Source organism: Geotrypetes seraphini, chromosome 5 (genome assembly GCF_902459505.1).
Source record: "Geotrypetes seraphini chromosome 5, aGeoSer1.1, whole genome shotgun sequence".
In the NCBI taxonomy this organism is placed as follows: Eukaryota; Metazoa; Chordata; class Amphibia; order Gymnophiona; family Dermophiidae; genus Geotrypetes; species Geotrypetes seraphini.
In genome coordinates, this window is record NC_047088.1 from 17,839,227 (window position 1) to 17,854,085 (window position 14,859).

Genomic DNA, 14,859 nt, shown 5'->3' on the forward strand with positions numbered 1-14,859 from the left:
GCAACTTGCTGCTCTGGGGTCTTCCACTCAACCACCTCTCTCCCCTTCGATCTGTTCAAAATTTTGCTGCACAACTCATATAGGAAGTTAAAGACCATCAAACATTATTTTGATTTCTTAGCCTTTAGACCAGTGGTTCTTAACCTGGGTTCGACTGAACCCCAGGGGTTCGGTGAGTCAGTCTCGCGGGTTCAGCGGAGGTCAAAACACACCTCCGACTCATATAGCGCTTCGGTCACATTCAATCATCTATCAGTTATTCAGTGATTTTGATCAAGATTGATCGTGTACTCGGTTTCTTGATCTATCAATCAACAGCAGAAGTCACACTGATTTGCAGTAAATTTCATTATTATGTTATTATTATTCGAAATATAGGAGAACTTTTTTGTTTTCAAAATTGATATTATTTTTTCCCTCACTGTAAACCTATGTTTTGAATTTGTAAAAATCATATTTTATTTTTCCAATAAAGAAGGGTTCGGTGAACACGCATATGAAACTGGTGGGGTTCAGTACCTCCAACAAGGTTAAGAACCACTGCTTTAGACTGTTGGTGCAGGCATTGGTATTATCCATATTGGACTACTGTAATATTGTCTACTTGGGCGCCCCAAAGAAAGTTGTGAGAAATTAAGAATAGTACAGAATACGGCTGTTTGCCTGATATTCGAACTGAATAAAAGTGATCATATCAGTCCTTACTACCGATCATTGCACTGGTTACCAGTGGAGGCACGAGTAATGTTTAAATTCTCATGCCTCTGTTTTAAGTCAGTCTGGGGATTGGCACCTACATACCTGCTATCTCATTTTGTGCTATATAACCCTGTGAGGATAACCAGGAATTGCAACCTATTTGCTTACCCGAAGATTTTAGGCTGCAAACTTAGGTCTTATTTAGACAGGATGCTTGCTTTCCAAGCAAGCAAACAACAGTCCTGGTTGGTTAATTATATCAGCGGAGCCATGCTGTCCTATGGCGCTTTTAGAAAAGAAATCAAGACAGTATTATTTGACAAATTTATCTCTTAATCAGTGCTTTCTTTTTTAACATAATTAATTTTAAATCCGAATGTCTTTTTAATACAATAGGTTGTATTCATTTTTTACTATTTTGTATTGTCCAGTTTTTTCTCTTTTGTGGAAACCGCCTAGAATTCTTAAGGTGGTATAGAAAAATAAAGTTATGTTATATTATATTCCACGAGAGCCACCATACTCACATTATCCCTCTCCTCAAGTCCCCATCCATTTACGAATACAGTTCAAACCCATAAGTGCATTCACTCTGCAGCCCCTCAATATCTCTCCTCGGTTATCTCCTCCTAGGTTCCACCCCATAAACTCCCTCCTATCTGTACCCTTCTTTACTGTCAACTTTAGACTCCGTCCCTTCTATTTTGCTGTGCTGTATCATGCCTGGAACAGACTGCCTGAATCAATAGGCCAGGCTCCGTCTCGAGCAGTCTTCAAATCCAGGCTAATAGTTCACTTAGAGGCTGTATTCATCTCCTAACTCCCATCACTGTAAAATTACCTATGTCCATCCTATCGTTCTCTCTGGAAGGAATTCCCGAAGCCCTGCCTGTCTGTGCAAACTAGATTGTAAGCTCTTCTGAGAAGGGACCGTCTTTTACATGTTAAATGCACAGTGCTGCACAAGACTTTCAGCACTATAGAAATGATAAAAACATAAGAATAGACTTACTGGGTCAGACCAATGGTCCATCAAGCCCAGTAGCCCATTCCAGGGCTACTGGGCTTGATTGGGTGGCCAATCCAGGTCCCTAGTACTTGGCCAAAACCCAAGGAATAGCAACATTCCATTCAGAATCCTAAAGAATAGCAAGAGTCTGGAATCCCAAAGAGTAACAAAAGATTCCAGAACCCCAAAGAGTACCAACATTCCATGCTACCGATCCAGCGCAAGCAGTGGCTTCCCCCGTGTCTTAAATAGTAGTCGTAGTAGCACTCAGTTCCATATCAATGCTGTTGGCATGCATCCTCTATAATAAAACCCTAAGCGCACATGCGCACTTAGGAGGCCGTGATCCCTGCCGCCGTGCTTTGTGCTTCCGTGGCTGCATTCCATTTGTGGCGCATGGGGCGGCTTGCGGTGCGTGGTGGGCTTGGGGGCGGCTTGTCTCTGCAACGGCAGGAGTTTGTCGTACGGGTGCTGCGAGGTGTCCATGCTGGTAAGAAGTGGAGGAGGAGAGGGAAAGGAGGATGCTTTGGAGGGAGGGGTGTGCTGGGGAGCAGACAGCAATCATGCTTTGCTCTTGGGGGGGGGACAGAAGGGGCCCTGGAAAGACAGCCAGGCATGGTGACACAAAAAATACAGGGACAGGGGGAGGTAAAGGGAAGGGAGATGGGCGGCTGCTAGACAGGGGGAGCAGTGAAGGGGTGCTGATGGACAGGGGGGAGGTAAACAAAGTGAGAAGGGCTACTGCTGGACAGGGGGAGTAGTGAAGGGGTGCTGCTGGACAGGGGGGAGGTAAAACGAAGGGAGACATGGGGGAGGTAAAATGAAGGGAGAAGGGTTGCTGCTGGACAGGGGGGAGCAGGCAAGGGTTGGTGGTGGACAGCCGAGGAAAGAGACAGAAAGAAAGAAAGACAGACAGAGCGGCCATGGAGAGAGAGAGAAAGAAAGACAGACACACTAATCGATTCTAGCACCCGTTAATGTAATGGGCTTAAAGACTAGTTGATAATAAATGACCCTGCAGATGTGTGATTGAGGAAACGTGAATATTAATACTTGTTTCTGCTTTCAGAGCCCAGAATAATGGTAGTATTTTCTTGAAACAGTAGGAGTAAGGCTCTTGCCGTTTCTCGATAGTAGCTCTACAGCCTGCCTGATTGATTTTTCAGACAGGGTTCTCAGATTTAAGATCAGTTTCTTTAGCTGAGCTAGTCAGAGATCCATATATGCATTTAGCAGAGTTTAGGCCCCCCCCCCCCCCCCACACACACATTTTAAGCTTCTTGGTAGTAGCAAGCTGCGAGCCAGCAGAGCCCAGTTCAAATACCTTGGGCAAGTTAGTTAACCCTTCATTGCCTCAGGTACAGATTGTAAGCTCTGCTAGGACAGAGAAATCCTACTGGACCTGAATGTAACTTGCCTTGATCTAAACTGGAAAAGGTACGAGCAAAATCCCTTCCTCTTTCATTGAACCCAGAAATGTTCGTTAAGGTGCTAAGGACCATGGTTCCCTCAGAAGATGGTACATGTAGATCTTGAATCTGGCCACTAGGTGTCACTGTTATCAACTGTGTTCCCACCCTCTCCCCAACCCCCCCCCCCCCTACTCACCACCCCTCCCACCTTTGGAGGTTATAAATTCAAACTTCACAGCGTTGTCCAGAACCAATCAGCTTGACAAAGAGAAGCGGGTTTTTCATATTGCCTTATGCTACTTCTCCCAGTCATAACCTATTATTTAATGTGTTCAAAGCAAGTTAACAGTAGGTGGCATTTCAAACACTATTTTTCCTCTAGAGCGGACAAAAATCAGCGTTAAACTTCTTTCAGCACCTCCAGCGCTGTAGAGAAATAGATCGGCTATGAGGAATTTCTTTCCAGCTGCCATTAGAACGGGGAAAAAAGGCCTGTTGATTTTATTATGTTCTTTATAGCAAAATAACAGCGCACAATTTTCTTTTCCGATTTAAGAAATGTCATATTCAGCTGTTAGGGCTGAAGTAGAACATGACACTCATTTTCAAAGCATATGGCTGAATAAAAATAGCCAAAAACACCCATCTGCCACAATCATTCAAATCATGATTTTTGAAAGGCAGAATTTGGTTGTCCAAATAGCAAGGGGACGCGTTTTGGGCAAGACTAGGGAAGGTCCAAATTTAGGACGTTCGACAGGGATAATCAAACTGGAAGGAATGTCCAGCTCCGAAAATAAAGGGACATCGCATTTTATTTAAATTATGTTTACTCACTTTTAAATCATTAATATTTCAAACCCCCGCTTTTATTTTTAGAGTTTTAATTCCTTATACTACTTCCAGAACACTGAGATCACAGGATCAACATTTATTGGCCATTCCCTCACTGAGAGTCATTAATACGAGGCGTCATACTATTTTTTCAGTGACTGCTCCTCAGTCTTGGAATGATCTCCTACTCTATATAAGAGAAGAAAAGAATTTAGACAAATTTAAGACTAAGCTTAAAAGTTTCCTTTTTAATGATGCTTTTAGTGAATAAATGATCCTTTAATCTATCTTTATCTTATACTTCTTTTTTTTCATGTTTGTCTTCCCTCCTAATGTTTTTACCTTTATATATTAAATTTAAAACAGATTGTAACCATTAAATAATTTCCCTGTTGTTTTGATATTGTATTTACATTTTCTTTTTATTTATTTATTTATTTTTTTGCTTCATAATTTAATATGATATACTGTATCATCCAAAGAGCATTCTTCACAATGCGTAACCTAAGAAAAATAAGAAAATTCTTCATCAAGGATCAATACAAGATAGTAGTACAATCCCTAGTTCTAAGCATAGTAGACTACTGCAACAGCCTATACCTATCATGCCCAAACTACATGATAAAACAATTACAGACCGTTCAGAACACGGCCTTCAAACTCATCTATTCCCTCAGCAAATTTGACCACATCACCAATGCTTACCTTGACTCACACTGGCTACCAATAAAAGCAAGATCCCAGTTCAAATTCTACTGTCTACTATACAAAGTAACACACGGAACAGCACCCAGCTACCTAAACAAAAGACTACACCGTAATCTCTTACACAGATTAAGGAGAACTCAAAACCTATTCGCTTACCCTCCTCTCAAAGGTACACGACGCATGAAACTATACGACAGCCTTTTAGCTATACAGGCAGCAAAAATTGACACTACCATTTCCAATCTACTGATCAAATCAATAGACATAAAAGAATTCCGAAAAGAAATCAAAACTCATCTCTTCAAAAAATACTTTCCATCATCTTAACCTCAACATAGCACTAGAAAATACTCACACGAACACCCCACCATAACTATACCTAAACATTGTACAACTCTCTTCATCAACCTACTATTCATCTACTATGAGCTCTAAATTTCTCCTGGAAACTTCCAGACTAACAATTGTAACTTGATACATTCCTGATTCTATGTACTGTAATATTCCTGAAATTGTCCAGTCTCTTAATTTGTAATCCGCTTAGAACCGCAAGGCACAAGCGGAATAGAAATCTGTAATGTAAATGTATGTCTATGTAATATGTTACCCATGATTTTAGATATTTTTAACCATCTTGTACATCGCCTAGAATGTAGAATAGGCGATTAATCAAACTATATAATAAACTTGGAAACTTGGTGTCCTACGCTAGACCTGTTTCAATTAGGTCCACGGTATGAAAAGGTGCCCTGACTGAGTAGCTGACCACTGGAGGGATTAATTTAATTTAACAGATCGATATTCCGCTTTGACCAATAATTCTAGGCAGATTAGGAGTCAGTACAATCAACTGTCAAATTTTACTCATTACAAAAATACATGTGGAGGGGCATTTTCTTTTTTTTTTAAGTTCAATAAGGTTTTTATTGAAATTTCAATACAGAACAAAGAAATGAAATGCAATCGTACATGGATACTGAGCATCAATACGTGAACAATGAAAGGATACAGGGATCAAAAGAAAAAGGAGAAACATTCTGATCTTGAGTTGTAAAACATAAAGTAAAGCATCATCTGTTTGCTAGACATCATATAACAGTAGGTAACAGGTACAGAAGTCAATTAAGAGAGGAGAATATGTGATGGCATCATCAGCAAATGAATAATTGTACAAAAATAAATAATATGCAGAAAACTCATGTAACCTAGGACTATGATAATTTAGTAAAGGCAATAAGAGGGGCCCAAACCCGTTCAAAACGGGCTAATAATCCTGTTCTCTCAGCATAGATACGCTCATATTTAGCTATCAAGCATACGTTGTTCCACCAACTGTGGTAGCTCACAGACTCCAAAGATTTCCAATTGGAGAGAATGTGTTTTATGGCAATGAGAACCAGTAAATGTAGAAGAGAGTCTGTTTCTTCAGTGAGAGATGCAGAGGAGCCAATACTTCCCATCACAATGAGTTGATAAGATAATGGTAATTGCAATTTTAGCAGACACTGAATGTCATCCCAAACTTTACTCCAAAAAGGTTGCAATAGTGGACATTCAAAAATTCGCAAGACCAGCAGTTATCGCTTATTTCCGGAGTGAATTTAGCTAGTCTACTAGGTGTCCAGTACACTCTATGCAGCAAGAATAGAGAGGTTTGCATGAAGGAGGCGGTACTTGAAAGAGTCCAAAGGAGAGCAACGAGAATGGTAAGAGGGCTGGAACACTGCCCATACGCCGAGAGGCTGGATAGGCTGGGGCTCTTCTCTCTGGAGAAAAGGAGGCTCAGGGGAGATATGATAGAAACCTTCAAGATCATGAGGGGCATAGAGAGGGTGGATAGGGACAGATTCTTCAGACTGAAGGGGACAACAAGTACGAGGGGGCATTCGGAAAAACTGAAGGAAGATAGGTTCAAAACAAATGCAAGGAAGTTTTTTTTCACCCAGAGGGTCGTGGACACTTGGAATACATTACCGGAGGAAGTGATCAGGCAGAGTACGGTCCAGGGATTCAAACAGGGATTGGACAGATTCCTGAGGGATAAAGGGATCATGGGATACTGAAGGAGGAGCTGGGATGTAACACAAGTATAGAAAGTTAACCAGGTAATGAGTAAAAACCAACCAGGTCGTGCATGTGAAAGACCGGAGGGCTAGGGCTTCGATAGGAAGGCAGGACTTAAATGGGAAGCCAAGGTGGCAAGGGAGCCCCTTCTGATGATTCTGACAGGTCGTGACCTGTTTGGGCCGCCGCGGGAGCGGACTGCTGGGCAGGATGGACCTGTGGTCTGACCCGGCGGAGGCACTGCTTATGTTCTTAACAAAAATCCAGACGTGAATATGACCATTTTCAAAGCAAAGATATGTCATTTTGTTTCGAAAATGGCCATTTCTCAGATGTGCTTGTCCTCAGTATGTCTATCTTTTCAACCATTTTTTTTTTGGGGGGGAGGGGAAATTCCAAAAGAAAACCACACAAAACATGTAGGAGGGGGCCAGAATTTTCAGTAGATTGCCCCACACACATTCCAGCAAAGCAGCGGATCACCCTAAAGGGCAATTCATATAAAAAGGTCCCGGTATACATCTCACCATAAACCCCTTACATAGTATTCTGTGCCCTCCAAAACACCCTCAACTGTACGAGTAAGTAAAATCTGGTAACCCTAGGAAGATGTCTTTAGCTGGCTGGGCTTGGGAATCCCCACTAGCTCAAGTATTTATATATTGCACTCAGGTAGGAAGAAACTTTGGTGCCCGTCCACTAATTTTGGGCTCCAGTCCCTCCCCCAAATCAGCTGGATGACTATGCCACTGAATACAAAAATAATTGTGATGCACATATCCCAAAGCTAACATAGTCCAGTTAATAGGCGGTCTATAAATAGGGTTGCCATATTTCATGTTGGATAAACCTGGATGCATTGCCCCGCCCCCATTCTTCCCAAGCCCCACCTTCTTCTGCCTCCAGCCCCACCCCCAAAAGGCCTTGTGTGACATCACCCGTGCATACTTGTTGAAGACCCTCCAGTTATAGCCAGAGCTCGGGACTTTCCAAAATCCAGACAAACTACCGAGTTTTGGAAAGACCTAGATCCTAAAAAGAGGGCAAGCCTGGGTTTTCCTGGTAACCCTATATATAAATAACTTAAATAAATACTAAGCATTAAAATGTTGGCAATTTGGGGTTCACAGTGATGATTTTCAAAGATACCCACTTTTTATTTAAAAAGAACAAAGAAGGGTACTGAGAAACTTATGGTGACTTTTGTCCCAGAATGCAGTGCAGCCTGTTGTCTTACATGTGGCTGACGGGGATAGCAGCAGGCAGACTTACTGAACAAACAATATTTAGCTTGTAATTGATGCTTTGAGACCAAAAAGGTCCCCGTCAGGAGTTATAGGGGTTTTACATAGTGGCTCCCTCAGTGAGGGCTGGATAGAAAGCTATTTTAAAGGAAAAACTAGCAATAGAGGGAGAAGTGAACATAAGAATATAAGAATAGCCTTACTGGGTCAGACCAATGGTCCATCAAGCCGTTCTCACGGTGGCCAATCCAGGTCACTAGTACCTGGTCAAAACCCAAGGAGTAGCAACATTCATTCAGAATCTGGAATTCCAAAGAGTAACAAAAGATTCCAGAACCCCAAAGAGTAGCAACATTCCGGAATCCCAGAGAGTAACAAGATTCTAGAATCCCAAAGAGTAGCAACATTCAATACAGAATGCCAAGGAGTAGCAAGATTCTAGAATCCCCAAAAAGTAGCAACATTCCATGCGGAATCCTCAAAAAGTAGCAACATTCCATGCTACCGATCCAGGGCAAGCAGTGGCTCCCCCCCATGTCTTTCTCAATAGCAGACTATGGACTTTTCCTCCAGGAGCTTGTCCAAACCTTTCTGAAAACCAGCTACGCTATCCGCTCTTACCACATCCTCTGGCAACGCGTTTCAAAGCTTAACTATTCTCCGAGTAAAAAAAAATTTCCTCCTTTTGGTTTTAAAAGTATTTCCCTATAACTTCATCGTGTGTCCCCTAGTCTTTGTCATTTTTGATGGAGTTAAAAACCGATCCACTTGTACCCCTTCTACTCCACTCAGGATTTTGTAGACTTCAATCATATCTCCCCCTCAGTGAAGTTAGCTTATGATCCAGAACTGGGTGTCCATGCTTTCTGACCGTCTGAGTGATATTTAAACTGGTGGAAATGATTATTTAGAACTTAAAAATCCTTCATGACAAATGCTGTTCGTTCAAGTAGGGTAGGGGTAGGGAACTCCGGTCCTCGAGAGCCGTATTCCAGTCGGGTTTTCAGGATTTCCCTACTGAATATGCATGAGATCTATTTGCACGCACTGCTTTCAATGTATATTTATTGGGGAAATCCTGAAAAGCCAACTGGAATACGGCTCTCGAGGACCGGAGTTCCCTACCCCTGATGTAGGGGAATGCCAAAAAGGATGCATGGTGGACCACAGAGGGAGAGGCTTCATTTTATAAAAACATAGAAACATGATGGCAGATAAAAACCAAATGGCCCATCCAGTCTGCCCATCTGCAGCATCCACCATCTCCTTCTGTCCCTAAGAAATCCCACATGACTGTCCCATGCTTTTTGGAATTCAGACACGGTCTTTGTCTCCGCTACCTGAAGTGGGAGACTTATAACCTTGGCAAACATCAAGCTTCTAGTTCCACCCCCTCTAAACCATGCAGCTGTCCCGAGTGGTCTAGGCTAGAGAGCGTTACAATTATGAATTGAGCAGTCACTTGCGGACTCCTTCCATGTTGTGAGGGGAGCGTTGCTTGGGGGCACAGCCGATTTCTTAATAATCCTCTCTGCATGCAGACGTTTTAATAAGCAGCGAGGCTGGGTTTTCTGAATCGAGCCTCACCTTCTGTCTGGTAATAATGATTACATTGTGTTTTCCATTGTAGATGTTTTAGGCAGTATAATTGTGGGAAATTAATGATCTCTTTGGCAAGCGGAAGGCCATGAGTTAGGGATGAGGAAGAGATGCGAGATTTCATTTGACTATCGAACACATTTTTAGGTGGTAATTAAAACCAAATTGCTACACAACAGCCCTCTGGTTTTCATTCTGAATTTATACTATGGTCCCAGGTCATACGTTGAAAGATTGGAGAAACTGGGGCCTCTTTTCCATAGAGAAGCGGAGACTTAGAGGGGACATGATAGAGACTTACAAGATCATGAAGGGCATAGAGAAAGTGGAGAGGGACAGATTCTTCAAACTTCTGAAAACTACAAGAACGAGAGGGCATTTGGAAAAATTAAAAGGGGACAGATTTAGAACCAATGCTAGGAAGTTCTTCTTCACCCAAAGGGTGTTGGACGTCTGGAATGCGCTTCCAGAGGGTGTGATAGGACAGAGTACAGTATTGGGGTTCAAGAAGGGATTAGATGATTTCCTGAAGGAAAAGGGGATAGAAGGGTATAGATAGAGGGGTGACGGGTCAAAAGCACACGAGGACAAAGGCGCGCCGACAACCAAGCGCAGACAACTGAGTGCAGGACTTCATCGCGCCGAAGAAAACCCGTATTTTAAAGGGTTCCGATGGGTGGTGTGGGGGGGGGGAACTCCCCCACTCTACTTAATAGGGATTGCGCTGCCTCACGCTGCCATGTTGGGGGGTTGTGGGGGGTGTATACTGAAACTTACTGAAACCCTACAGAACAGGGAAAAAGTTAAGTTTCCAGTATAATGAGAGGGGTTACAACCCCCCAAACCCCCCACACCAGTGCGATCTCTATTAAGTAAAGTGAGTGGGGGGTTCCCCACCAACACCCCCCATCGGAGCCCTTTAAAATACAGTTTTTCTTCGGCGCGATGAAGTCCTGCGCTCGGTTGTCGGCACGCCTTTGTCTTCGCGCGCTTTAGACTATGAGCCGATAGAGGATTACTATACAGGTCCTGGACCTGATGGGCCACCGCGTGAGCGGACTGCTGGGCGCGATGGACCTCTGGTTTAACCCAGCAGAGGCACTGCTTATGTTCTTATGTTTACTAAAGGTGCACTAACCAATTAGCGCGCATTAATCGATTTAGCACGTGCATGTTAGTTTATGGATGCGTCAGCGGTGAGCGCACGCTAATTCGGTTATTGCACCTTAGTAAAAGAGGGGGTTATGGTTTCTACCTCTTAACTACGGCCAATGTTACGAATGCAACAGAATTGTGTTTTATTCAAGAACCCAGGTGTATCCCACATACATTGAATTCCTCACCAATTCATATCCGGCCTTCTCCGTTTCTTTGGATGCAGAGGAGGCCTTTTTGTTGACTAGTTATTGGATGGATGGGTGGGTGCCCCTAACACACCCCTCTCCTCTTCAACTCCCATCAATACTCGTGAACCCCCTCCTTCCCTCTTATCGTACCCTCCAAATCTATTAACTTCCTATTGTACTTTCTTGTATATTCCTTGTACATTCTTTGTATATCCCTTGTACATTCTTTGTATATTCCTTGTACATTCTTTGTATATTCCTTGTACATTCTTTGTATATTCCGTGTACATTCTTGTATATCCCTTGTACATTCTTTGTATATCCCTTGTACATTCTTTGTATATTCCGTGTACATTCTTTTTTATATTCCTTGTACATTCTTTGTATATTCCGTGTACATTCTTTGTATATCCCTTGTACATTCTTTGTATATCCCTTGTACATTCTTTGTATATCCCTTGTACATTCTTTGTATATTCCGTGTACATTCTTTGTATATCCCTTGTACATTCTTTGTATATTCCTTGTACATTCTTTGTATATTCCGTGTACATTCTTTGTATATCCCTTGTACATTCTTTGTATATTCCTTGTACATTCTTTGTATATTCCTTGTACATTCTTTGTATATTCCGTGTACATTCTTTGTATATCCCTTGTACATTCTTTGTATATCCCTTGTACATTCTTTGTATATTCCGTGTACATTCTTTGTATATCCCTTGTACATTCTTTGTATATTCCTTGTACATTCTTTGTATATTCCGTGTACATTCTTGTATATCCCTTGTACATTCTTGTATATCCCTTGTACATTCTTTGTACATTCCTTGTACATTCTTGTATATCCCTATCAACTTAAATGACCATTCCTAAAATGTTAATTCCAATGATCTCATCGTTTGTAATCTTAATTAATTGCTGTGAACCGCCTAGAACTCTCCGGGTATGGCGGTATACAAAATAAAGTTATTATTATTATTATTATGTATGTCTGTAAGATGAATGTGCTTTCCTTGATTTATTATATGTTTATACCCTTCCCCTTCCGTATTCGGGGATTCCGTATCTACGGATTCACTTATCTGCGATTTTAAACCTAAAATTCCTTTTTTCGGGCTATTTTAAGCCCTGTAAGCCCCCCCTTAAGCCTTACCTGGTGGTCTAGCGGGTTTTCGGGGCAGGAGCGATCATGCCCACGCTCCTGCCCCGTGCAGATCGCTCACAGGAAATGACTCGAGAGACTACGGGAGCTCAAGGCAGCCATTTCCTGCGAGCCGATCTGCACGGGGCAATAGCATGGGAAGATCGCTCCTGCCTGAAAACCCGCTAGACCACCAGGTAAGGCTTAAGAGGGGGGGGCAGAACCGGCCCAAATTTTATTCATGGGCCGGCTTTGCCCCTAACCACCGCAAATACGGAGGGGGAAGTGTATACTTCTGTATTGCACTGTTGATATATGAAAATCAATAAAGATTTAAACAAGAATTCCTCACCAATTCTCAAAATGCTGTTTTGTGCTTTAGAGCGGTGTCAACTTCTGGGGGCCTCACCTGGCAGTTTAGACTTTCCCAGGTCTTTAAAACTCATTCTCCCCTACTGTCACAGTGCTGAAAAGAAAGGGCCGGGGGGCGGGAACCCAGTTGTCTATGGCAGACCTACATCCTGCAAAGTTATTAAAGAGGTCCTGTTATAAGGAGAGCGTGAGAGGTTTCCTTTTATACCAGAAGATATGAAGGTAGATTTTAGATAGAATTTAAGATATTGGAATGAAGATGTCCAGGTTTCGATGTCTCAAATTTTGCTAGCATTTTAGAAAACTGCAGACATAGAGCTTTTTCTGCAGTGCATACAAGAATGGACGTGTATATATGCCGTGGCGTGAGGTGAGGGCTTTCAGGGGATTCAGTGAATCTCCAGCCCTGCTTTTTTTTAATTTTGTTTACTTTTTGCTCGATACAGCTTGATTTCTTGAACAGGCAGCCTGCATCAAACAAAAATAAAGCAAAGCAGGGCTCTTGGGCTGGGGATTCTCTGCACCCCCTGAAGGCCCTGACAGCACCGATCCGAATTTGATTGGCTGAGCAGCAGCTGCCTGTTGCCTGCTCGGCCAATCAAATTCTGAACAGTGCCCTCGGGGCCTTTAGGAGGCGGGGTGAATCCCCTCTAGACCCTGACTGCACGCCACTGTATTTGTGTCAGCTATATGCAGTGGCCCCACCCATTAAAAAAATCTCTACATGTACGATATCAGTGGACAAAATTCGGCAACACGCATGCCTTTGAATTAATACATAGAAGTGGATTATGGTAGTTTATAAAATATAAAAAGAAAAAACCAGGGGAAAACAAAACCACAAACAAAAATACAAAGAACCAAAATGGTATTGTCCAGATCAGAATGATGTGCACTAAAAAAGTGTCCTCCAACTCATCTGGTAATGTGAAGATCTTGATTTCTCCAATGTCACAAATGTACATTCAACGACTCAATGATTCAATGACTCGACATGTACATGTTTTGGCCAACGGGCCTGCCTCAGGAGTCTTAAGAATCACGAACGATGATATTCAAAGAAATTCACATAGATTTAACCAAAACTCAAAAAAGGAATGTCATCTGACTCTCATACCTGCCCACCTTTGAATATCATCGTTCGTGATTCTTAAGACTCCTGAAATAAAGATCTTCACATTACCAGATGAGTTGGAGGACACTTTTTTAGTGCACATCATTCTGATCTGGACAATTCCATTTTGGTTCTTTGTAGTTCAGAAAATATATACATTCTTTTGCAGCTGGAATGTAAGATATTTAGGGCTACTATTCTTAGATGTTTATGAACTGTGATTTGTATTTAGCTTGCATTCAACTAGGGCAGGGGTAGGCAATTCCAGTCCTCCAGAGCCGAAGCCAGGTCAGGTTTTCAGGATATCCACAATAAATATGCGTGTGATAGATTTGCATCTCAAGGAGGCAGTGCATGCAAATCCATCCCATACATATTCATTGTGGATATCCTGAAAAGCTGACCTGGCTCCGGCTCTCGAGGACCGGAATTGCCTACCCCTGAACTAGGGGGATCTTTGGAGTACAAAAATCAGTCCAGAAAATATTCATCTAGAAGTGGTCAGCATTCCTTTAAATGCCGGCCATCGCTGGCTAAATTAGGCCTGGATATTCAATGCTGATCCATGTCTGTTTGTTTTCCCCTCTAGGTTCCCACCTTGATGATGGACACCCAGTTTTCTGAATTTACTCCTGACATTACCCCAATTATGCTGGCCGCTCACACGAACAATTACGAGATCATAAAACTTCTGGTGCAAAGGCGGGTAACAATACCCCGCCCGCACCAAATACGATGCAACTGTGTAGAATGTGTCTCCAGCTCCGAGGTGGACAGCCTGAGACACTCCAGGTCGCGACTCAACATCTACAAGGCTCTGTCCAGCCCGTCTTTGGTTGCCTTGTCCAGCGAGGACCCCATCTTAACGGCCTTTCGACTCGGGTGGGAGCTGAAGGAGCTCAGCAAAGTGGAGAATGAGTTTAAGGCGGAGTACGAAGAACTGTCTCAGCAGTGCAAGCACTTTGCTAAGGACCTCTTGGATCAGGCTCGGAGCTCCAGGGAGCTGGAGATTATCCTCAATCACAGAGATGATCAGAGCGAAGAGCTGGATCCCCAAAAATGTCACGATTTAGCCAAGCTAAAAGTAGCAATAAAGTATCACCAGAAGGAGGTAAGTGTGGTTGGGGAGGGGGTTGGGGACAGGATCGTAAAGCCCTAAAAACTGTTGTTGTTTACACAATATCTTAATGGTTGACCTACTGAAGTGACAAATTGATCACATTCTCTTTCTTAGGTTCGCATTCTTTTATGTATTTTGGTCTTTTTTTTTTTTTTAATATCATTTTTATTAAAGAGGCAACAAGAGAAACAAGC

General features: G+C 42.5%; 1 protein-coding gene across 1 annotated transcript in view; it reads left to right on the plus strand.

Moving 5' to 3' along the window:
* Window positions 1-14,859, plus strand: part of TRPC5 (transient receptor potential cation channel subfamily C member 5) — a 127,404-nt gene that overhangs the window by 22,176 nt on the left and 90,369 nt on the right. Inside the window, exon 2 of the mRNA XM_033946055.1 lies at window positions 14,135-14,656. Coding sequence (XP_033801946.1) covers window positions 14,135-14,656 — 522 coding nt within the window. The remainder of the gene's footprint in view (window positions 1-14,134; window positions 14,657-14,859) is intronic.